This window comes from Boleophthalmus pectinirostris, unplaced genomic scaffold (genome assembly GCF_026225935.1).
Source record: "Boleophthalmus pectinirostris isolate CB_2022bp ecotype Guang Dong unplaced genomic scaffold, ASM2622593v1 HiC_scaffold_20, whole genome shotgun sequence".
Classification (NCBI taxonomy): domain Eukaryota; kingdom Metazoa; phylum Chordata; class Actinopteri; order Gobiiformes; family Gobiidae; genus Boleophthalmus; species Boleophthalmus pectinirostris.
Window position 1 is genome coordinate 19,609,325 of NW_026571153.1, and position 25,410 is coordinate 19,634,734.

Consider the following 25,410-nt stretch of genomic DNA (forward strand, 5'->3'; position numbering starts at 1 on the left):
AAAAGTCAGTAATTGGGCCTAAGAGATCCTCTAATACACCTTTAATGGTTTCAGCTTCCAGTTTTATGTGACACTTTGAGAATTTGAGGACCAGTTAAAAGATATACTATTATATACTTCTATTGTTAATTACTATGGCAACAGTAATAATCTCTCTGAAACCTACCTTCATTCTCCTTTTTGAGTTTGTCAATGTCTTCTTTCTGCCTCGCAAGCTCGGCCAAAGTAGCATTCAACCTAAACTCCACATCTTCCACATTTTTGCAGCATTTGTCGACGTTATTCATCCGCTCCTCCAGTTTTAAAATCAGGTCAAGTTTGCTCTGAAACCAGTCGGGCATCGTGAAGTCTCCTCTTTGAGACTGAACTGAGCACAACCCAAAAGCCAACACCAAAACACATGTCTTCAGGTCCATGTTGTGTGCCCTGCTCCTGCTGCTCTCTGCACTTAAATGAGGGAGAGGGGCCTATATGTTTTCTGGCCTGAAGTGTTACAGGTTGAGTCTTGTCTTGTTCCAGAGAAGGGTGGATGTTCTCTCTATATGTTTCTTAGGTTAACATATAGGATGAGTTCACATTTATCCTGCTTTATTCCTGGTTTGAGCCCAATTAAGTCCTGATGTAGACTTGGTATGGTGTGGTTTAATCCTGGATTAGTACTGGACTATTTCAGATTTAGGTCCAGTTGTACTACCCAAATTCAATGTGTTAACACAGTGTGGAGTGTGAACAGTGTAATATTTGTGGTGGGACGGTCACCTTGTAGAAATGCTTTGCCTGTCTGTATATAGACAACCCTCCACAAGAAAAGTTACAAACTACACCTTTAATGAGAGAAAGGCTAAGCGGGAAGTAAGTCTACAAGTGACAAAAGCTTTATGATGACTTGAATGATGAAGATAATACTTTTTCCTTTTATGTATATTCTTTCCAGTTACTTTTGTTACAGATACACTTGTTGGATAATTTCTTCAACTACTATATGAGTAAATATTTTGGCTACTTTACTGCAAATGGCACTCAGCCTCCTCAGTTATTTGTATCCACACAAATATTCTAGTCTCTGACCTCATACAAATAATGCAAAAAAAACCCAAAACAAAAACATTTTACTGCCTTAAATGGTTTGGTAGAGGTATTAAACATGCTCTGATGTCTGTCACAGCTCCTGGAAGCCGACCCATATTCTCCCATCTATTCATAGTGGGGTCAAAACGATGCACTAGCCCGGATTCACTGTAATCCTCCTGACAATACCCCCCCTAAAATATACAGTTTATCCTCCAAAACTACAGAGGGCGCTCCAACATGTGCAACAGGCAAATTCTCAAAAACACTCCAGGAATCAGTGCGCGGAGAGTAGATTTCACACACAAGTTGGTCGGTGTAAAATTTTCGCAGATTGCAAACTCCTCCGGCGACATAGAGGCACCCACGGAGCACCTCCATGGAGTGCAGAGCGTGGTCAAAGGTCATGTCGGACAGGTAGGTGGAGCCCCCTGCAGGATGGTACATGAACAGTGACACAAGGCATTCATATTTGCAGTTGAAGCCTCCGGAAATAAATATGGCACCATTACAGACAGCAGCAGCTTGACCACTCAGGTTCTGTTTCAGTGGATGCACAAAACTGGAAAAGAAAAACATTTATTATTGGAAAAATGCCAACTATTATTTATCTGTAAATTGTTTATCCCCAGAACACAATGACTGCTTATTTTTTCCCCCATGCTGTACAGTACACAACACTACACTACATACTTCTGTATAAGCAGCTCTAGAAATAAGTAGAAACAAGTCCATCGTGTGCTGTCTGCATCTACTGTAATTATAAAGTGTTTTTTGCAAAATGATCAGGAAGTGTGCTGTTAGCATTGTAGTAGTTTTTTAGCTGTAATGACAAAAGCCCAGTCTGGCCTCTGAAGTGAGATGTGAATAATTTAAAACTCCTTGCAATGAATAATTAGGACCACAACAAACAGTTAAAAGTAGGTCTAGTTCTGTTTTTCACATTTTGAAGACAATAAAAATCAGGTAAAGTTGCAACTTTTGAAGGAGAAAGCACATATTAAAATGTATCTAATTTCTAGCTCTCACCAACATTGCTAGTATTTATATGCATTTCAGGCACATGCCACAGGTTTTGAAAGGTGAACATTTTTACCTCCAGCTGTCAGTGTCTGGGTTGTACACCTCCACTGAGTCCACATTAGTGTTGATCTCCTTGTCTCCACCAATCGCAAACAGTCGTCCTTCATTTGCGATTAGAGAGAAATTACTTCTAAACTCATTCATGTCTGCCAGTCTTCTCCAACTGTTCTGCTCAGGATCATATCTGGAACAAAATAGAAAGATCTTACACTATACATCATACATACATGAAAGTTTTCAAGATTTAATTCATGGCAGAGGCGGCGCTACCATTAGACAAAAGTAGGCAGCTACTTAGGGTTCCCAAACCTGGAGGGGCCCCCATCCAATCAGTGCCACTAATGGCCGAGGCCTCATATTGATTTTCTCTCAATATGACATTAAATGGGAGTAGTTTACTTTTAAGCAATAATCATAAGAAATATTCTAATAATCATATGTAATGGATGTGAACAAAAATGTAATTGCACTAGCAAAAAAATATAACTACTTTCAATTCTGGTTATCTAGTAGGCTTCCTAACTAATAAGACAAGTTTCCAATCCATCATAATTCAAATAAATAGAGATGTGTATGTCTCTAGAACAATGGGGAAAAACAGACAATAAATATATTAAAAAAACAAAGCAAAACAGAAAAACAGTGCATTATAGTGAAGGCCCCAAACTCAAGATTGCCTAGTGCCCCCAAATTGCTAACTCTGCCTCAAATTGTTGGTGAACTTCATTTTTCTGGAGCCGAACGCTATGGGTGAGTTACACTCCTTCATTTTAGATTTGTGATGACTTAAAGGTGCACTATTTAACTTTCTGATTGCAGGTTTGCCACCTGCTTGTCTCAATGGAGATTTTATTGCTTTCCCTGGAATATTCCACAGCATGGCATTATATGTATATACAGGACATATCTGTGGAGGTGACCATAGGTTTTCCACCTGTCAATCACACTCTCTCAAATCATGGAGACAGGATATAAGAGAAAACGTAGTTTTTGTTTACATCTGGCGTTTCTGCACATGCACAGTGGCTGGTAGGCAAAAAGTCAGTGGGGCCGTTTATTTGTGATGACAGCTGTGTTGCGTATGTCTGTCATGAGATAACTAATTTTGAAGTAGGTTTTGCATTTAATTGTTTTGACATGAGTTCATCATCTTACTCTAAGTCACTGAATGTTCAGGATCAAAAATGTTGCTTTGAAAAGTTAAAACTCGCCGATAACTGTTGACGTTGTTGATGTTGTACTGTTGATGTTGACTTGTTGTTGCTTTTTGCCTACCAAAATGGCTGACGTGACATCAACGTGTTTTGTCGTATGGCTTCAGATACATTTGTCTTTGTAAAGTTTTGTCAAACCGTGTTGCTCTCGCTGGTTTAGGTGAGGTTTAAGTGTTCAGTGTTTAAAATGCAAAAACTAAACTACTACTGTTTTTCACGTTTTTTAAGGTTTTAAGTGTGTAGTTGTATTTGTATGCATGTAATTACCTGTAGGCTGATTTCATGATGTCCTCTTTAGTGTAAAAGTAGCATCCACCGATCACATAGAGTTTTTCTCCCATGGACGCAACACCGTGCCTAAACTTTGCCTGATCCGGAATCTCTCCGAGTTTTCTCCACTCAATGTCTTTAACTAGCCCTGTGCCGCTTCGAAGACAGTTAGCAAACCATACTTCTCTGCTAGCAATCTGCTGCCCCATATCTGGATTTAACTGGTCGCCTCCCACTACAACCAATGCATTTTTGGGCTTTCGAACTCTGCATTTTGCTTCTGTGTCCTGGTTCCCAAATTCTTTCAGTGCAGCTAGGTACAATTCAACTTCTTTGCTATTTTGAGCACACTCCATTCGCAAGTTGATCGCTCGAACTTCACGAAACTCCCTAAATGTCATCAAAGGAAAACGAACGCTGGACATAAGTAAGCTGGCTTGGCTTAGTCTCTCCTCTGGGCTAGCTTCAATCCAAGAAATTACCGCGCGAAATACTGTTAGCTCTGAAGGTGCGCACAAACCGTCACATTTTAGAAAATCAACAAGTTGTTCTGCAGAAAGATCGAGAAATTTTGCAGTTTCAGACACTTCCCAGAAATTCCTTAAAACAAAATCTGTAGCGTGGTCAAGTAACTCGGTCATGCCATACGCCTCAGCAAAAGAGATGAGATCCAAGCAAGAGTTAGTGTCAATTTGTTCATGCATGAATTTTAAACATAAAGACAAAGCTGGTGAAAATTGAAGCTGGAGTGCAGTGCAGGCGATTTCAAAGACGCAGTCCCAGTTCAGGTGGAGCTGTCCGGTGTAGGCGCAGGCAATGAGGGCCTCAAGTTCTGGAGCAAACAGGAAAGGAAGAGCAATGCAACTTTGACTGGATTCCCTCATTCCACTGGTGAACATCCCACGAAAGAAGTCACTGCTGGTAGCCAGGATCACTTTGTGCACTAGAGAAGAAGGGGATAAGTTTAACATCACAACACTTTAGGGCCTGTATTATCCATTTTAGCTTTTTACACAGTACACCCCAGCATTGTGATTCATACCTATAGGAGAATACTTAGAATACCTTAGAAAATCAATACATGACAGCATAAATAATAATGTATTTGTCTTTCACTACTGGTCAAAAGTTTTAGAACACCACACTTTTTCCATTTTTTTACTGCTTACTGTTTACTAGGGGTGTAACGATATCCAAGTCTCACGATATGATATCATGGTATGAACCTCACAGTACGATATTTATTGCGATATTGTTGGAAAGCTCATGATATGGTGGGGAGGCTCATGATTAGGGATGTAACAATATCCAAATCTCTCTGTATGATATTTTCATATATACATCTCATGGTACAATATTTATTGCGATATTTTGTGGAGGCTGATACTGTGGAGGAGGCTGTGATACTTTCTCCTGTTAAAATGCCTTGACAAGACTTAATCCAAAGAACGAAGACTTAAAAGTGCTTAGAAATGTTCTTTCATCTTGTAGTCTGCACTGAAATGGAGCAAAGGATCATGGTCTATGTAGTTCCCTCTGTCTTTTTTTTAGATATTGCTGCACCATAACTCTTAATTTAAGCAAAGAGACTTGATACAATATCACGATATTTCAGTTATTGTTACATCCCTACTGTTGACCATAATGTATTCTGAACTTTTGATTCATCAATGTTGCCACCTTTAGCAGATATAACAGCTGAACACACTCGTGGTTCTTTCTTTTTACAATAGAAATCAAATATTCTTCAGAAAGTTCTTCCCAAGTCTGTAACAGAAGTTCCATAAATGTGTGGCACTTGTAGGTTGCTTGGCTTTATTCTTCTGTCCAGTTCATCCCAAAACCAGCTCAATGGGGTTTAAGTCTAGAGACAATGCTGGACACTCCATGTTTTTAAGCTCACCATCTTGTTCTTTTTTCCTGAGGTAGTTTTGGCAGAGCTTGGACTTGTGTTTTGTATCTTTTATCTTTTTTTTTAAAACCTCTGGTTGTTCAGTTCTTACCGTTGTAATATTTCAAGATTTTCATTGGACTTGCACGACTTGAACTGCAATAAATAACTGGAAAAATTATTGTGTTCTGAAACTTTTGACTGGTGGTATATATAGTGCTATATATAGTGCTTTTTCATATTCAGAGTCACTTTGTGTTTTTATACATTTTCATTCACTCTATAACCTGTTCAGTGGAGCTACTATTGCAGCCACAGCTGTCCTGAGGTAGACTGATGGGAGTACCCAGTACATATAGAGTACATTGTACAAACAGATCTTGAGGTCAAAATATGTCTGCGTCTAATTAGAAATCATTTTATTTATGATAATCAGAGAGTGTGCTAGCATGCTGGTGGTTGTTAGTTTCATGGCGAAACTCTGCACTGGTCTCTAAGAGTTCTGAAAAGTGTTTATAAACTAATCACTGTGAATAATTTAAATGCTCAGAATGTAGATGGTAAGTCAGGAATAACTTTGGACAAACTTTTTAAGATGAACTAGTTTTGTTTTTCATGTTTTTAAGAAGCACATTTGACCACTCACCATGACAGAAAACTCCATTGATGTCTAGTACAACATCACAGCCCACTTGTTCACCACTGAGCTGATAAATCTCTTCTAGGGTCTTCTTCAACTCTTCTCCTTCTTGGCTTCCATCTTGCTGCTCACTTTTTGTTGTCTTTTTACCACAAATCTCCAGTACTCTCTGTACTTCCATGACTTTAGCTGCAGCAATAACAGATTCTACATTTTCCTCATTCAAATACAAGATTACACCAGTGTACGCAAACTCCAGAACAGCTTGTAGTCCAATGTTATCCACTTCAGAACCCAAATTTAAAGTCCAGCAATGTATAGTTTTCTCTTTAGGAAGTCTATTGCGCACAAATAAGCTGACAGCAGCAAGTACAGCGGTATGCACTTGGTAATTTTGTCCATTTTCCAACACCAAAATGAAGTCAGTAAGAATTCCTGTCCTCCAGAAATGGTTCAAAATCCCAAATACATCACATGGGTAATTTTGGATGCTATAATTAAGAGTTTTATCGTCAAATTCATCTTCATGAACTTGTTCGGAGCTAGCACTGTTTCTCCTGGCACTGGACAGTCCCATCTTCGAGTCATTGTAGGCCACTATTCGTCTTAGCTCTTGCTTGTTCCTCTCTGCACCCTCTCCTCCTTCTTCTACCACTCTTTTCAAACGTTCCTTCTCCCTCCTCCATTTTTCCTCCCATTCTAAAGGCAAATAAGACCTGCTGAACTCCATTTTAGCACTTAATATTAGCGTTTATGTCTTTACAATCTCTGAAAGTTAGCTGCGCTCACTAGCTCTGCATAAACACACTGCTATAAATAACAGACTGGGTCAGACGGATAAAGTTTCAACACAGCCCTCACATGCAAGGGAGCAAGGCACAAAATATGAATAAAATATTATATAGTTTATGTGGATGCACAGTGGTCCTGGACACATCTACAGCCTGTCCGTTCTGGTTTAGTCCTGGTTCAGTCCTGGATACAACAGCTTGTTTGTTCTGGTTCAGTCTCAGTTCCGTCTTGGTTCAGTTATTCATTTGCTTCTTTCCTGTGAATGGGGGTTAATCTGCTTGTTTGTTATTAACCAATGACCTTTTCACGACTTGGTTTTCTAACTTTCTGTAAATAATACTCAAGCCCTTGGAAGTTATGATTTGCAGATTTTGCTGTGTAGACTGTGTAGCTAATCTATTATATTGACTTGTAGACATAGGCCTACTGTAATAAACTCAGTGCACCTATCAAGACGATGGAGAAGATTAGCCACACTGTCTAACCTGTCATTAAACAGGAGCAAAATCCAGCTTGGCTCAGTTTTCCCCAGCGAATTGCTACAGATCATATAGATCGCAATATAAAGTGACCGGGCCAGTTCGTTGGACATGATCTTAATAGGGATGCAACTATATGATTTTCCCATGATTCGATATGTATCTCAATATAAGGGTCAGGATATCAATTTGATTTTGACATGTTTTAAGAAGCAACAAAAAAATCTTGTGTAATTTTTTTCTGCTAATGAGTATAATATAACACTATGATGTTAATGAAACATTACATATATTACATGCAATATATTACAGTAGAACTACTGTGCAGCTGTAGTTTATAAGTGTTTTAGTTCATTTGGTTCAATGATTTACAGCTAATGTAAATTTACAGCTAAATGTTATTGATTGAAAATAAGAATAGTGCTTTCTCAGGCTATTTTATATTTTATAATATAGCAAGTCTGCTCTCATATAGAGTGGTAGGGGAGTCACATTATCAGACTTTTCCTTCTTTGATGATCATTTGATGGTTTCTTTTCCTCCTGAGTCTGTCTCTCCTCTCCCTACACACGCCTGTGTCCATGCTGCGCTGCCCTACAGCAGAGACAGTAGCTCCTTCCACACTGCCCTGCTACACTCTGTGCTCTTACAGACACACTGCGCTCTCCCATCCTCTTTCTTTACATTCAAACTGTCTCAATAGACTGTTTTCTGACTAAAACATCTGAGAGCTGATGTGAAGCCAAAGGCGATTCTAAAGTATTGAAAAGTTAATAACTTTGTCATTCCTGGGTCTATCAACATAAAATAAAAAGTGACTGAAAGATAAAACCCACCTCTGTTAGAATATTTCAGCTGTAAGTCCCTATGGAGCTGTTTTCTTGTTGCATCTGAGGAGGACGCTGCAATAACTGTTCTCCTTAAATGCCAACACAGCATGCATGGAGGGGCACGTGCATATCGACATGTGTATCAAATGAACACGTGAGACCAGTATCGAACAATTCGGTATTATGTCGAATATCGTTGCATTGCTAGACCTTAATATGTTCACATTAAAATGTGAGACTGAAGTTGTTAAATGATTAATTGATTGTTTGAATGTGAAAATATCTTTGTTTTAACTTAATACTTTCTTTTAAAATGTAAAGTTCTGAAGAAGGTTTAATCCACGTTTGTCATTTGTATTTTGTATGTTTGTATTTTTTATTTTATTTTTTTCTAAACACAGATTGAAAATTCTTGTATTTAAAAACATCTCCATGGCAACAGTCCGGTGGTTTGTATGGTAGTATAGTATAGTGCACCTAAGTACAAAAGAACAAAAATAGATAAAGAGAAAGGAGTCTGTTGTGGCAAAGTTTTTGTCTTAAGAACGTCTATATAGGCCACTGATTTCACACACACACAAAAATAAAAATAAAAAAAAAATAAAAAGTTTAAGTAATTTAGAAAATAAAAGCTGGTGAGACGTTGTGTAACTGGCAAATGATTATAGTGCCTTCTGTTTCATTATTCACCAATACCATAAAACAACACATAAATTATTGATAGAAATCTTAACTATAAATTGATTTGATTTGTGCACCTGCAGAACGAGACAAGGAAGGCAAATGAAACTCTAAAATGAAGATCTGTCTGCTTATTTGTTTGGCCTTGGGCTTGTCTCTTGGCCAACAACAAACAAATGACAGCAATGTAACTAGCGCGGACACCGCAGAGAATAAAAATCGACGATTTTCATTCAACCCAAGTTCAGATCTATATATTCAACCTCGAAACTGGCCTGGACTGGGTAAGAAAAACTGCAGCTTTTGCAAATTGCGTCACATTATGATTGTGAATTGACTGAGACTCTTGCAGCTGATGCAGTGTCCTTTATTTGCCAATGTTAATAGAAACACTATGTACTTTTTCTGGTGGAGGGTCCGCCACCAGCTTGTTTTCATGATGATGTTATTTCTTTGATTATCACGTTCCACAGTATGGCATTAAACATATCCATTTCCATGGAGACAAGCAGGTGACACCACTGGGCAAAATTACTGCAAGTCAGATCTGTGGAGTGGAGATCCTACTCTAAAAATGCATGTTTTTCATATATAAAAATAAGTGATGTCTTGCCTGTCTTGCAGAACCAGTGGCTTTTACTGCTACAAATCCCAGACAAGATCCTGATGGCCAGATTGCATTCACTGATGTTGTGACGAACTCTGGCTATGCCTACGACCCGAACAGAGGTCAGACTAACTGTTCAACAGGTTGTGTTCACGTGACATCATCACAATGTTCTAAAACTGCGTTGTCAGATTCTGGTCTTTGTTTCTGCTAAACAGGCTGGAGTGTCCATCCACACCACCATGTTTTGGTTCATCTGGGCATGTGATTCACCAGAGTCAAATTCAATATGACTTAGATGCTTCTGCACATTTAGTATGGCAACACATACATGTACATTTAGTATACTATCAATTCATTTTAACTGCTAAAAAAAACTGACCAATCAGATGAGCCCAGAGAACAATCAAGGTTCTGAGTGTAGTTTGAATTTTAATATTTATTATGTTTTGTGAATAAGGAGGTACAGTGTTTTTCTAAAAATAAACGTGATGAACTACTGTTTCAAGTGACAGATAACATTTTTAATAGTTTCTGGTCAGTAAAATAAAGAAAATAAAAATAAAGTCAACCCTAAAGAGTTGTGTGTGGACAATGCTGTGATTTCACGTGAACCCAGCCTAATCTAAATACAGTATGATTTGAATGTTACACTGCTTTTAACACATTGCATACAATTTAGGTGTCTTCACAGCACCATTACCTGGACTGTACTACTTCAGCTTCAATGTTTTCATCAGGGGACGTAGTTTAGGTTTGTTTCGAAATCAAGAGCCAATCATCTCTAGCTCTATTTTTTGGTTCAATTCAGCTTTTGGATCCAACAGCGCAGTGGTGGAGCTGAACCCTGGAGATGAGGTCTATCTCAGTTTGTGGCCCGTCTTAAGACAAATTTACCCAAATAATAAGTCCTCATCATTCAGTGGATATTTGATTTACTCATTCTACTGATTTAGCCATGCATAAAATACATTAAAGAACATTTTCTCTGGTAATTAAAATGTAAAATGAACATACATATATACAAATGATTTTTCTACATTCTGTTAATTGTAAACAGCAATACTGATCTAAAACGACTTAGGCAAGGCAAGTATTTGTATAGCACATTTTGTAATTGTAATTCAAACAGCTTAGTAATGGAAACAGCTCAGTGCCTATAATAATTTGTTTTAAATTGGACAATTACTAAATTTCCTAAAACACAGTTAAGATCATTATATTTAAGATTTTTGTAAACACATCCACACTCATTTTCACAATTTGGCCTTTTTTTTTTTAGCTGTGTTACTCCCTGTTTAGAAATCGTGACATTACATAATTGTTACCTAGCAAAATTCCCTTAATGTACCCATAAATTATTATCTAACAAATACAATATATGTAAGAAAACACCTTTATTTTGTTGAAATCATGTAAAGGGTCAGAAAAAATGTTTGTTCATGTAAATTGTGCCAAATGTCATCTGTGTTTAGAATTCTCTGTAATTTTCAACATATTTTTCAAATTTTCTTGACAGATTCCTTCTTGATTGGTGTAAAACTATAATTTATATTTACAATAGTTAGTAATCCCACTAAATTAAGTAAAAATGAACTTTAACTTGCAAAGAAGCCTCACCTTTTTGTATTGCTTTTCCATTGTCGCAGGCATCAGATTTTCTGTGTTCTTACTGTTGAAAATGACATTGACATTATATAATTTATAACCCTAAATGTATGACCCAGAGTCCCATGTCCCATGCATGATGCAAAATATACAATGTGCAAAGTAATGGCGCTGTTCTTATTTTATTGTTTTACTTTGATTGTTTTAAAATAAAAGAAAACATGATTACATTTACAATTATAATGTCATTGCACTGAGTTTTGATGTTTTCCATTGAGAACTTTGGTACGAGCAAAATAAAACATTAAACCATAAAATTTCCTTTGTTTAGCTTGTATTACATTACAATAAGGAATGTAATTAAGACGAGAACTAAAAATAACTAAAAATAATAAAAGAAATCTTAAATAAAATCAGCACACAACTGTTAAAAGTCGATGAAGCTGTTTTCCCAGATCACGCTATTTAGTTTTTTTGTTTTTTTTTATGTAGTTCTATTAAATAAAATAAAATATAAAAAATAGAAACAGCAAGTCTTCTGAGATTGTGGAGTGAGTAAAATACAGTTGAATTAACATTTGTTTTGATTTGCATAGTTTTAACTACTTAAACACATTATAATATTAGACCTTGATTTGTTTACATCGATATATACTTCCCACAACAGTTTAACATATTATGAACATATGAAAATATTTGGATCTTTAAAGTGGGACTAAACACTAACTTTTTTAGCAACTTAACTGTGTGCAAGGTGTTTTAGCAGCATTCTCGACAGTTTCTACAACATTTTTGCTTTTATATTGTAAACGAGCTAACTTGCGACTTTATCATCCAAAACTAGCCACTAGATTGTGGTAGGCATGTGGCATCACCCTGCTCCTTCACTCTCCTCTTCAGTCCTCCAGACCCCCACCCCATCTCTCACTCTCCTCTTTAGTCCTCCAGACCCCCACCCATCTCTCACTCTCCTCTTTAGTCCTCCAGACCCCCACCCCATCTCTCACTCTCTTCTTTAGTCCTCCAGACTCGGCCCCTTTTCCCTTCTCACTCTCCCCTTTAGTCCTCCAGGCATGCCAAATTTGTACGGCTAATTTGGCCAGTGTCTGGAGTTTAGATGTTTAGTCCCACTTTAAATTTACTTTTATTATCTGATCATCAGAAAGTGCATGTTAGTATAATAGTTGTTGTTAGCTACAGTCATGGTAAAACTTCCCCTGGTCCCAGAGAAAAGTTTGCAGAGGTACAGTAACTTAACCAGTTCTGTTTTTTACATTTTTAAGACAGTAAAAATCAGGCACAGCGCCTTTAAAAAAATCATAAGCAACAATATATAATAATATAATACCTGTTCAATAAAATATTAAAGAAAAGACTTTAAAGAAAAAAGTTGCTTCATGCTTGAGGTTTTTAACTATGGTTTCAAGTGAATTTAATGTGCATATCACTTGATTAGAAGGAGGTACTGTACTGGTCTCCTCACGTGAAGGTGATGAGGTATTCTGGGTAGGCCTGATCATCATGAAAGATTACAAACATTTTGGGACTCTGCAGATTGTCCACCAGGCTGTCGTATCGGTCACTAGGGTCAGTGCCACGAGGGGAGGAGCCGACAAGGCAGCGTTTCCCAATGTGTGGCGTCCGGTCAGAACTCGAGCCACATACATCCGCTTCAGCCCGGCACTGTCAGGTTTGGAGTAGCGGTCATTTGCAGAATAATCAGCGTTGATGGCAAAGTAAACTCCTTTGCCATATACTGAACCTGAAAGCACATTAAAAATTACACATAATGGCGCTGTATGCTGTAAGTTTTTTAAATGCTTTGCAGAAGTCTAAAGTTATTCCACACTTATGTTATTCATTACAAGCATCTGTACTATTCACAATGATGACCCATTTCTTGAATGTGCGTGTTCTTACTCAATTGAAAGAAGTGCTCAGAAAATGTAAATTTCCACCTAAGCCCTATCCCCCACCCTGATCCCTTACTTCGATAAAAAAAAAAAAAATCTACTATTTGATATGAAATGAAAAATACAATGAACCAGTCAGGCACCAACACTCATTGATTAAGTGATTCATGTGTGCAGACATTGACATTTTTTCTTATATAAACCAAATAATTTTAATCTAATCACCTTGTTTTCCTGTGTAGTTTCTGTCAAATCGGTCTCTCTCGATGCAGTTGCAGGATTCAGCTGAGGTTCCGTGGAACAGGTACTTCTCGCCCAGTTCAGCCGCACCGTTTTTCATCATCATCTTCCTCTTCATCACAAAGAAACTGCACCACAGGTAATAGTTCTGCACTCGCTCAATCTATAACAAAAACAAGGAGGTACTACTGCTGTTACTTACATCAGTTCTACTGATAAAAAATAGAGTAGGATACAATAGAAGAAAAGTCACATGATTTTTACTGTCATATAGGGCCTGTACCTGATTACAAACGATGAGTCAGGAAAATATTTTAGTTTGAACTTTTAGCCCCAACCCACTTAAGGCCAATGCACACCAAAACGCGCCACGGCACATCAAGTGTCGTGTGTCAAACCCACTCATCAACACACACACTGAACACCGCATCTCAGGGCTCTTAAAAGGCTTTCACACAACTTGTGTAGTGTTACAAATTAGTGTTTTATTTACAGATTACTTATAAAATAAGAGACACAGTGAGAGCCTGTAGGAGGAGAGGAGGTTATAGTGAGTTTAGCTCCTTTTGTCAGCAACAGAGCACATCTCGATTCAACAAACCCTAATTGTGGCATGGAGATGAGTGTCATTGCTCTGCCTGGAATGTTCCACAGTATGACATTAAACATCTCTACTTAACATTTATTCAAAATTGCTAAAATGATGTTTGTCAGTTTTACCTTGTCTATTTTGCGTTTAGCAGTTTTGTAAAATCTTTGGGCAATATCTTGAAACTCCGGTGATGATTTATCCAGTTCCACTTTCTTAAAGCTTTCTCCTGCCATTGGACTCCAGTGTCCGGGCAACTCAATATCTGAAATCATAAATAAAAGCTTTATTAACTGTTAACCTCTAACTTGATGTCATTGTACACATGTATATACAGAAGCAGTTTGGTCAGTAATAATTCTAAATTGTTACTAAAAGGTAGCATTTTTGAAAGAGGACTATATTACTTTTCTAGTTGTCTCTATGAAGATGAGTACTATAGCTTTGTCTAGAATGATCAGAAATACCTGCATGCATCTTAACTGTTCTTTTGCTGTCCTAAGGTTTACACAGATTTTAGCGCTATTCTGCTACCTGCATTGGCAGGGGAATAGCGCCCTCTGCAGTCCGACTTGAGGGATGCTGTTCTGGAGAAGTCGGACTGCAGATGGTGCAATATGCAGGTAGTAGAAAGGCATAACATCATGTGACCCTTCTGAAGAAGGATGCAGAAGGCATACGAAAGATGTCAAGATACGTGTAATCAACACACTGATCTGTCAAAAAGAACCTTTATTTGGATGGTGGACCACCTGCTTGTCTCCATGTCCAGATTGATATGATATGTTTAATGCCAAACATTCTAGGCAAAGCAATAACTTCTTCTTGGAGACAAGCAGGTCACCAGAAATGTAACACAGTGCATCTTTAACTTTTGACAGCATTATACATTATATAAAAATGATTTCAGTTACGACTCCACTATTGGTTATGTGTTTGATCTCTTTCCTAGTAAATGCAACTGAAAAATCTAAGTTTAAAGATGCAATATGTAATTTTTTTCTGATGGGAGATCTGCCACCTGCTTGTCTCCATGGAGATGTTATTGCTTTCCCTGTCCTGGAATGTTCTACAGTATTGCATTACATTTGCCATGAAGATAGATCTTTAATGCCAAACTAGGAAACACTCTAGGCAAATAACATAACAACTCCATGGAGTCAAGAAGGTGGTAGAACCACAAATTAGAAAAGTTACATAGTGCACTTTTAAACAAAGAAATATTAGTGTCATACTGACATACCTGGGTCTGTCTCACACCGCTTTACACTGTATTTCTTCCCTGTTTTTTTATCGGTCGCTTCTAACGCCGTAAGATTCACTTCCACTTTGTTCCCTTTTATCTCCGTTTTCTTAAACACATCCTTGTTTTTCATCGCTTCCTCCAGCATGTAGTTTTGTTTCAGACTAAAAAGTTTCCAGTCCTCTCCTTCATCCAAATACATCCACTGAACCGTCTGGGCCAAAGTTTCTTCGTGTTTTTCTTGCAGATCTTCACTTAGTGCTTTTTTAATCGCTTTGTTGACTAAATCTGCAACTACCAAAACATCTTCTTTAAGACCATTAAGAATGACGATCTTTTCACCAGAATCTGCTCGATTTTTCATGTCATATTTGCTTGTATTGGTCTTTCTTCGAATGCCATGGTCCAAACTGACACCGAAAGATCTGGCTTTAGCTTGGACTGCCTCCACTTCCATTTCATCCAGGCGGGAAAGCTCTCGTAGCTCAAACTCTTTCTCCAGAAGTTGTTGAAGGACTAAACTCTCCAATGATTTCTTTAAGGCAGAAATATCAACAGAAGTGCAGCCGATCACACTGCAAACAGCAGGCTGAGACTTCATTGCAGGGATATTTGTTACAGATGGAGATTTTTTGAATTTTTTCTTCAATTTTCCTGAAACAATAAGAAACACTTTGAGATTATTTAAGGATTGAGCACAAGTTATCCTAAACTAAAGTTTAAAACGCCATTATGTATCTTGTTTCAATGAAAATGTTCCTTTGGCTGTAATCTTCCACATTATAGCATAAAACATATCTATCTCCATGGAGAAAGTTCAACAGAATCATGCAGGTGACGGGCCACCTCCAGAAAGTTACATACTCTGCCTTTAATTATGACTTTTACCACTCAAAGTCAAAGTCAACATTTAAAACTCTATTGATGCAGGTGAAAATAAAATAAACACATAAGATTACCCATCAGGTTTTGTGGAGGAGCAACTTGTCCAAAGAGGGTGTCCAGCTCAGCTCTGTAATGGTCAAATGAGTGGTTAAAAGGAGTTATACGTTCTGTTATCTGAGGGTTCATGGTCTTGTTTCTAACCTGAAGGCACTGAAGACCGGCTGCAGCAGGATCACAAATGCGGATCACAGAAACAGACTTTGGGCTCAGTTCTGTTATCGCCATCGCCAACGCACCCAACATGGCTCTGCTCGCTACACCGTGGTCCATCTGTCCAATACCTGAACACCAGACACAGGGCAGAGAGGTGTGACACCTAATTCAGTTAAAATTTTTACTTTAAACTGAACTAAATGAAGGCATTAAAGCTCATGTCTCAATCACTCCCATGCAAAAATGTGTGAAACAAAGCAGGTGTTTTGGTGAAAAGCTATATTATAACATAGGGAAAAGATTTAACAGAATACATTGTTCCTGTAGAGCAGTTAGCACACCTGTGTTGATGGCTGGGAAGGCCACAGACTTGTATCCTTTGCTCTCACATAGTTTGAGGACTGCTTTGCAGGTTTTGTTGAAATCTTGAGGATCTCGTCCAGTCTGAACATGGATGATCTCTCTACAGCCCAGCAGCCCTGCTCCTGTGCTGCACACGTGGTCTGCCGACTGCCCCACTGAGCAGACAAACACAAGAAAAACAAGTTAAATATGTAATAAACGTGTGACTGAGGCATTTGCATGTCATTATCTGACCTCTTCTCAGCTCTGCCTGTACGTTGGGTCCTGCAGCAGTCAGAATAGCTTTGGATACACCTGTAGAAATAGAACAACACAAATCACGGTTTGAAAAGAATTTCAGGATATAAAGTCTAAGGCCCACTGGGGAAGTTTAGGATCTTCTGCAATTTTAAGACGTGACACAGAGTGCAGAGCACAAACATATGGACATCATTTAGTTCACACTCACATAAAAGCCACCAATACCACACACTTGACACTTTTAGGTTTCAAGATTTGTTACAAAGGATTGCGCAAGACTCAACCATGTGATATAGTCCCATAGAATAGTCCCATAGAATAGGCCAAAATATCCTGTAGTATGAAGCTGGACTGTTACTCTTATTGCCCTTATTCCTCATGGTATGGCCTTTAAGAATAGTGGTGAGTGATAAACCAAAACAATTTTCTTACAGCCATATCACTTTTTTTTTTTAATCACAATTAATTTTTTCTTAGTTTCTTTAATACAGTATTTACTTAAATTATCAAGCCAGTTAAAGTCAGTATGCTACATCACCTGCAGGCTCTGCTCTGAGGCCTTTGGGGTCGAGGGCGGTGGAGTTGACGATGACATCACACTTTTCATGGATGATGTCGCTTTGAATAATCTGCACTGTCACCCCGCCCATCAGAGCAGTGACCTCCGAAGGCGAGGAGGACACATGGCGGTAAAAGGAAGCTACAAAAAAATTACAAAAGAATAATGTGTTTTTTTTTCCTGTCACAACTAAAAAACATGAGTATTACATTTCCTGACCATGGTTTGGATTAGCGTCATTTGTGAAGCCTTTGAGGTGCACAGTTTGTTGTGCGGCCTGAAATGACTGTAATGATAAAGTAAAGAGGTTAAGTGAGAGCAAAAGAAAGCAAGCACATTCTGTTCAGTTACTTTAATCAAGTAATTAGTCACTGTTTTAAGCATATCATGAATTAACCTATAGTAAAAAAGAATATATTCATTAACTACCAACCACCAAACATTTTTCATCAGTAGAAAAACTACAGACTTGCTTTTTTCTGAGATAGCTTCACTTTGTGTTTAATTAAAGTCATATTATGCATTATGGTGGCCTTTGGATACATTTGTATTGTTATTTCATGTACATATACTATTTCATGTACATACAATACAATTTGTGAAAAGCTCAGTGATTCCAGGGATGGACCTAAAAAGTCTAACAAACAAAGTACTATATTATATTATATTTAGGTAACTTAATGTTACAGCATGCAATGCCTCCTTTACAATCAGTCTGTTACACTGCGTGCTTGGATCTTTCCACTCACCCGTTCTGTAAGTTTGGTTAATTTTTATTGGCCAAAAATATTGATTGTATTATTGATTTTGTATTTTTGCACAGTCCTGCAACCACAATCCCACTCAGATTGACTTTTTGTTAAAGTTAGTCCTTGGTGTACCTTGCTGGCCTCTTTGTCATTTGGGTGGATGACAATGCGTATCTGAAACGGCGTCTTTAAGGCCCGTTTCTGCTCAAACATCTGGATCTCCTGCAGCAGGACCATTGTGGCCAAAGCCGACTGGGAATTCCTAGAAGCCCTGGACCAATGACTGGGAACGCCACGGAGCTGAAGCCTCTGCCCTCACAGCTGGACAGGGCACTGCGGATGCCCTCCTTCAAGACCTGCAAATTAAAACCATCAAGAGGATGAAATCAAAATCTAGATACAGTTAAAAAGTAGGGTTGATATTTTAAGTATTGCGGTTGCATTTTAATTCACAATTCAGACCAAGAGCACTTTCTAACACGCATAATGTTGCATTTACTTAACTGTATAAATATATTGTGATGTGAGCGCTACTGTGTCCAAGTAATTTCCATTGTAGATCAATAAAGTTTGTCTGTGTAAGTCTATGTAAACTAATCCAAGAATCCCACACATTTTAGAACATGTTTGAAGAAGTATAACTACAGAGTAGAGACACAGAGTAGAGAATTTGTTTTATTATATATTCTAAATAATTGCTTTGTATAATAAATAATAAGACATTATTGTCCCTGTAGTGCAGTTTGTCCTCTGCATTTGCCGCTTCCGTCTTGATAAACTGTCTGAAGCAGTGGGACCATCTTCAGAATTTGAGCTTGGCTTGGTCAGGACTACCTTAGCTGGAGAATTTTACATATTGTGCATGTTTGGGTTGATGGGGAAAACTAGACACAGAAAGAAAATGCAAACTCCACACAAAAAGACCCGTTCCTGATTGGTATTTGGTGTTCAAAGTATTAGAACCCCCCAATCACATTCCCAAACCTAAATAAATGCATGTCTTCTCACCTGTTTGGCGCCCTCTTGCTGTTGGACACTGTAATTGATGAGGTTGAGAAAGACCACTCCTTTAGACAGGAGCCCGGGAAGCCCCTCCACCAGCACAATGCCTCCGGGCCGACTGGCACCTCCTGACGCCTGGTGAAACATTGTCACCAGAGCAGCTCCGGTCTGAGACTGCAGCGCCTGGCCCACACGCACAGAGGTGGGCTGATGACCGAGCATGGGGCACACCAGGCACTCCACCTGAGAAGAATTTATGACGAGTTAGATTAGTACTCAAATAAAAAGTACTAAGCTATGTTTTAAAGAGCCCATATTACACTTTTTTCTGATTTATGTTATAATGTTGTTTCCTCATCACAAGCACACCTGGAGTTGTGCTTTGTTTCATTCAGACCTTCTGTTCCACCTTGTGATGTCATGTGGTAATAAAGGAAGTGCTCCATTGTGTTTTTAAACTCCATACACCTTCACTAGAATAATTTGGATCATTCCAGAACTGGAAATCCCACTCTCTACTGAACCAAAGGTAAAAGGTAGTCTAGTTGTTAGCTCAAAAAAATAAAAATAAAAAATTGCACCACATGACATCACAAAGTGGAACATAGCTTTTTGAGTTTTCGAGATGCAGACAAATTATAAAGGATTGCTCAAACATGTGTGAATGAAACAAAACATGACTCTAGGTATGTTTTTGAGGAGGTAACAACTTTCTAACATGTCTTAAAGCTCACAGGAGTCCATTTTGCACAATATGGGCCCTTTAAAGGAGCATTAGGGAACCTTTCAGGGGTGAGATTTGCCACTATGGAGTGTTATTTTTCTCCCAGTTATTTTCCACAGAATGGTTTAAACTTGTCTGACGTGCATTTGTTCAATTATGAGTGTTTATATTGGTCATGAATACATTTCAAAAACATACATCCTTAAAGTGGGTGGGTTCACCTCTCCACAGATTTGACCTGTAACTTAGTCTGGTGGTGTCAAGTGTTTGGTTAAGTTTAATGCCATCAACATTTTTTTGCTACAAACAGTTCCTAGATTACAGAGGGATATTTTACCTGTTGAGTTTCGAGGGTCCCTTGGATGATCTCCACTCTCACACTCTCGTCTGCTCCTTTGGGTGCTGCTCCAGTCTGCTCCTCTGAGCTCCCTCCTCCTTCTGCCTCTCCTGCGCCCACTGCGTCCTTTAGCAACCTCTCACACATTGCCTTCAAGGACCCAACCACCTCCCTCCTATTGTCTATCAGGGTGATCTTCTTCAGCCGCCTCCCATCTACCGTCCCAAATGCCCGGACTGCACTCACTATAGCCTCACAACATACGTCCACAGGCACCCCAAACACACCTGAGCTTATACACGGCAACGCAATTGACTCAAAATCAAGACTTTCAGCTAAAATTAAAACGGACGAAACTGTTTCCTCTAATATCATCCTTTCTCGTCCTCCTGCTTTGTGTTTCTCTGGTCCCACGGCGTGTAAGATCTTCTTACATTTAAGCTTACCCCCACTGGTCATAACTACATCGCCTGTTTTGATTTTACCACGTTCTTTAATCAAATCACTACTTTGTTTCTGCACTTCAGGACCCCCTGCCTTACTCAAAGCTAAAGCCACGCCCGATCCGTGATGCAGCTCGTCATTGGCCGCATTCACCAATGCATCTGCTTCCTGTTTCGTGATGTCACCCAGGTAAACGATCACCTGTATGCCTTGCTTTAAGATATACCGTCCCACTATCTCCTCCTCTCGACTCGCAGTTGTCACATCTTCTAACTGGATGAGACACTTGTGTGAGCTAGCCACATCCAGCAACTTTTCTGCTCCGTTTTCGCTTTTGAAATAGCGTAGTGCACCTGGTTTATCGACAATCACGTTTTTCTTAACAAGGGATTGGAGAAAAGGTCTTAACTTGTTTCTAACTTGAGTCACAGCGCTAGACGGGCCTTCCAAAGCAACAAAACCAGATTGTAAAGGATTGAACTGCACTCCTGTAAAATCAAAACCGTTTAGGATGAGCAGTTCTGGTAGCTTTTGCGCTAACTCCGGAAAAGGGACTTGGACTCTGTCTTCAACGTTTGATTCATCCAAAATGAACTCTGTAACCACATCTTGTAACTCCTTAACTTCTTTGTAGTGTCCAAGCAAAATTACTTTATTTTTCATAAAATCAACGTGAACTTTATGGCCTGCTGTATTCATTCTTTTCTCCTCTGATTTGAGAGGGTTTTGTAGTTTGATTGGCACCACAGAATGATTAGGGACTTCAATTTGCTTTTCTGTGAATTTTTCTTTCAGTGCTTTTACAGTTTGATCAATTTTATTTGCGGACAGAGAGACGATCTTAATCTTAGTTGGCAAAAGCTCGATTACAATGTCTTTTCCAAGTCCTAAAAAGTTACAGAGTGACTGCCCAGAGCTGTACGCTTTGTTTAAAAAGGCTAAAAGGTGCTTGCTAACATCGCTAACAGTTTTTTCTTTCACCATCTTTTCCTTGTTGTCAATTATATCATCAGCTTTATTGATCTCTTCTACTGTGCCTTGGAAAACTAACATACCCTCTTCTTCTGTCACTTGCATTTTGGGGACGCTTTTTGCTAAACTTTGATCAATTTCTTCACGCAAAAGTTGATATTTCGCGTGATCAAATCTACGTCTTCGTGATTGTTTTTGACTGAAACTGGCGCCACGAACCTTCATGTGGTAGTTGTTTGCATGTTTGAGCCTAGCTTGTACATCAGTTTGGGTTCCGACCACAACAGCTAGCTCTGATTCGCTGTAAACTTTAACATCGTCTTTTTCCTGACACGTGTCACAAGACTTGAGCAAAAGCGCCCTCATCTCAGGCTCGCACTCAAAATGGCAGTGATACTGACTTTTAATCTTTTCAAAAAGGACTTGCACTTCTGATTTCCATATTTTGATAGCTTCATCGTTATCAAAATACACCAAACTCCTGACAATAGCCTTCTCATTTTCAGGGCATAACTTGGCGGTACTGTGCAGAGATTGGAGCTCTTTGTTTAAGTCATTCCTGGCCTGTGCGCTGTCTCTGAGGTACTGAAGGAGGTAAGAATTAACCTGCACTTCATGCTCTTCACCACCAGAGGGCAGACTTTGAGCAGGAGCAGAAATGGAGCGATGCTGTTCAGGCAAAAATCATAACACACAATCATAATCACATAATTCAGATTAAGTAGACATTACAGAAATTACAGTATGCAACTTTCTGGAGGCACAAATCACCTGCAGGCTTCCAAGAAACATTTAAACAACTTAAAACTAAATTCAAATTATTATTATTATTTTTTTTTCCATGTTCATGTAAAATATGAAGTTGTGATTAGGGAAGCAGGAGTGAAATTAAAGGTTCACTATGTAACTTTCTGGTGTAGGGTTTCCATAGAGATGTTATTGAAATGTACCACAAAATAAAATGTAATGCATGTATTCTATTACAAGTGTTTTATTGCTCAAAATCCCTAGGAAAACATGCATCCTTATGTGTGGGCTTGTCTCTTCACAGATCTGACCTGTAACTTGGTCTAGTGGCGCCTCGAGCTGTAGTCGATTAATTGGCCAGTGGAATCTTAATTATTAGTTATTTTAAGATTATAAGGATATATGGAGAGAACGTATGGAGTGACTTTTTGGAGTTGCTGGACAGTTTAATCTACCATTTCACTTTTTTCAAGTCAAAGCAATAACATATCCATGGAGACAAGCGGGTGACAGACCCTCCACCAGAAGTTACACAGTGCACCTTTAAGATAACGATGGAACCTGCAGTGAATTCAAATAAGAACATCTTTGTTAAATATCTGACCAGAGGAGAGGCTGCCAGCTCTTGTTTGGGGCTGGACACTGCAGCGGAGATGGGGCCAGAAGCAGTGGGTCCAAGGACTACTCCGAACACTCAGAACCAGAACAGAACCAGCCACCTCCACCTTGTGTTCACTCCTCTCCAGGACCTTCTCCTGAGCTGTGACAAAAACACATCACAGAAAACGTTTAACATTTCGATTGTATAAAGATGATTAAAATATTCAAGGAGACCTTTAATCTGGCCCTCAGATGATTTTCTACTAAAATAGAGCCGCTTAGCCCTCTGTGCGTGACTCCTCCCACCAGAGCAGCACAAATTAAGACTTGTCTCTTTCCAAACGCTCTTAAAGGACAATCGTTTTGACTGTTGACCGTGACACCCTCATCAGCAAAATGTCAAAAATGAGAAAAGTGGACACCGAGTGCAGGATTTTCCAAGAAAAATTGACTTATTCCTACTTGCACACAAGTTCATGTTAAAACATTGTGTTGAAATTGCATTTTTCTTAAAGTTTCAGGTTGTTCGTATTATTATAATATTTTGTAAAAGCAAGAGTTCATCAATTAAAAAAGATTTCTGTAATAGATTTGCGTTTCTCTGCCCAAATATTTGAACTTATTGTTATTTTTGGGGTATATATGCCATGAGTTTTCTGATCCAGCCCCTTTGGGATCAAAGTAGATTGGATACGGCCCCCGGACCAAAATGAGTTTGACACCCCTGGTCTAAACCAAGAATAAAACCAGGTCTAAACAAGACTAAATTTAAACTAGGACTAAACAAGGTCTAATCCAGGACTAAAGCAGGTCCAAACCAGGTAATAGAGATAATTAAATGTATTGCTTTTTATTTCACTGTGCTTACAATTGTGATTCATAAGACAATGTGCAAGTAAACTTAATTACTGTAAACTTTAAGAAAATAAAAACTGCAAAAATTATAGACCTAATTAAGAAGAGGATAGTTAAATGAGTAATATTTTTACTTTTTTAATTAATTAATTGATCGATTAAATAATGAATTAATCATTGGATTTATATAGCACCTTTAAAGACAGTACTAAATTACAGTTCGTTGTTCATTCACTTCACACTTCAGTGGTGGCAAGCTACAAATAAACTTATTGTAGCCACAGCTGCCCTGGGGCAGACTGACAGAAGCAAGGCTGGTAATCTATGACATCAGCTCCTCTGACCACCACCAACACTCACACAGCTTTCTTACTAGGCATACTAGGCAATGTAGGTAAAGTGTCTTACCTAAGGACACAACGACAGATTTTTATTTATTTTTTTCCTCTGGCGCCTCACTGTGGCACCTGGAATTCCCGGCGGTCTCCCATCCGAGTACTGCCCATTCCCGGATTTGTTTAGCTTCTGAGATGTGACGAGATCAGGCTTTGACAAACCGGTATGGCCGCACACATTTTGCGTAAAACAGCATGGAGGTAATACATGGCTGCTGACATCCGTAGGTGTGGTCGAAGGCATTTTTTCTTTCTCTTTCAGAATTTACATGACAGTCATTTTTATTTATTTATTTTTTTACAAAACAAAATGGTCATAACGTAGCCTAAATAATAATAAAAAAAAAAAATAGACGTTGTAACCGTAGTGATTGAATGAGTCTTACCTTTTCGGTCTTTAAAATCAACTTCTGTAAACTTTATCAGAGACTTTTGTTATTGAAGTGCATTCTCCCCCTCCAGATTTGCGACGAATCTGAAAATAATTTTGGATTTTCTTCTTTTGCTCGTCGTCAATTTCTTCGCATTCAAAATAAACGGGGTATGGCATTAACTCGGACATCGTGATTACATTAGAAAGTAGGGCTTTTAAGGAAATTTGTTGGAGTCAAAATACGGCATAAGCTAGCAGGTAAAGCAGCGGAATATGAACTTTTACTTTCAGTTTGGGTGCAGAAATATTGTAATCGCGCCCTCTAGCGATAACAAAACATAGAAGATCCTTAGAAGACGTGCAAAGACAAGCAGCCTGCATTATAAAAGAAGAACAATGGTCTATGCCATTATGTAGTGCATTAAAGGTCGTGTATAGACTTACCTGGAGTTGTGTTTTGTTTCATTCATACGTCTCATTATTAATCTGCCTATACATCTCCAAAGCTCAAAATACTCTGTTTGATGATGTGATGTCCTGAAGTGGTAGTTTTCAAGTTCAGCAGATTGGAAATTCTGGTCTGATTGAAATTATCCAAATGGTTTTAGTGAAGGTGCATGGAGATTAAAAAGACGGTGGAGCACTTCCTGTATTACCACATGACATCACAAGAAGGAACACAGTCTTATTTGTTTGAGGAAGAACTCAGCCTAAATATGCAGAGTTTGTGCTGTGACGACCTCAGCCTGGGCTTTGTAGGCCTCCCTGCACATGCATATTTGTGTGTTGCTGCTGGTTCTCTCC

At 38.6% G+C, this 25,410-nt stretch overlaps 2 protein-coding genes and 1 pseudogene across 2 annotated transcripts; 1 reads left to right on the forward strand and 2 right to left on the reverse strand.

Annotated features, from left to right (window-relative positions):
• Positions 1-1,001: 1,001 nt before the first annotated feature.
• LOC129409763 (kelch-like protein 33) lies at positions 1,002-6,896 on the reverse strand. The gene is given in 5 exon segments (XM_055156416.1): positions 1,002-1,262; positions 1,264-1,630; positions 2,165-2,335; positions 3,633-4,578; positions 6,173-6,896. Coding segments are annotated over 5 exon segments (2,361 nt in total). The 3' UTR covers positions 1,002-1,109.
• A 2,149-nt stretch (positions 6,897-9,045) lies between these two features.
• On the forward strand, positions 9,046-11,307 carry cbln11 (cerebellin 11). Its single transcript, XM_055156455.1, has 3 exons — positions 9,046-9,232; positions 9,573-9,677; positions 10,238-11,307. The coding sequence occupies exons 1-3, from the start codon at positions 9,064-9,066 to the stop codon at positions 10,504-10,506; spliced, it is 543 nt and encodes a 180-aa protein (XP_055012430.1). The 5' UTR covers positions 9,046-9,063; the 3' UTR covers positions 10,507-11,307.
• A 22-nt stretch (positions 11,308-11,329) lies between these two features.
• LOC110172008 (protein mono-ADP-ribosyltransferase PARP14-like) lies at positions 11,330-24,893 on the reverse strand (annotated as a pseudogene).
• Between the last annotated feature and the right edge of the window lie 517 nt (positions 24,894-25,410).

Coding starts and splice junctions, on each gene's coding strand:
- cbln11 (XM_055156455.1), top strand. CDS start 9,064: ATGAAGATCTGTCTGCTTATTTGTTTGGCCTTGGGCTTGTCTCTTGGC. Junction 9,233..9,572: donor TCGAAACTGGCCTGGACTGG/GTAAGAAAAACT, acceptor CCTGTCTTGCAG/AACCAGTGGCTTTTACTGCT. Junction 9,678..10,237: donor TGCCTACGACCCGAACAGAG/GTCAGACTAACT, acceptor CATACAATTTAG/GTGTCTTCACAGCACCATTA.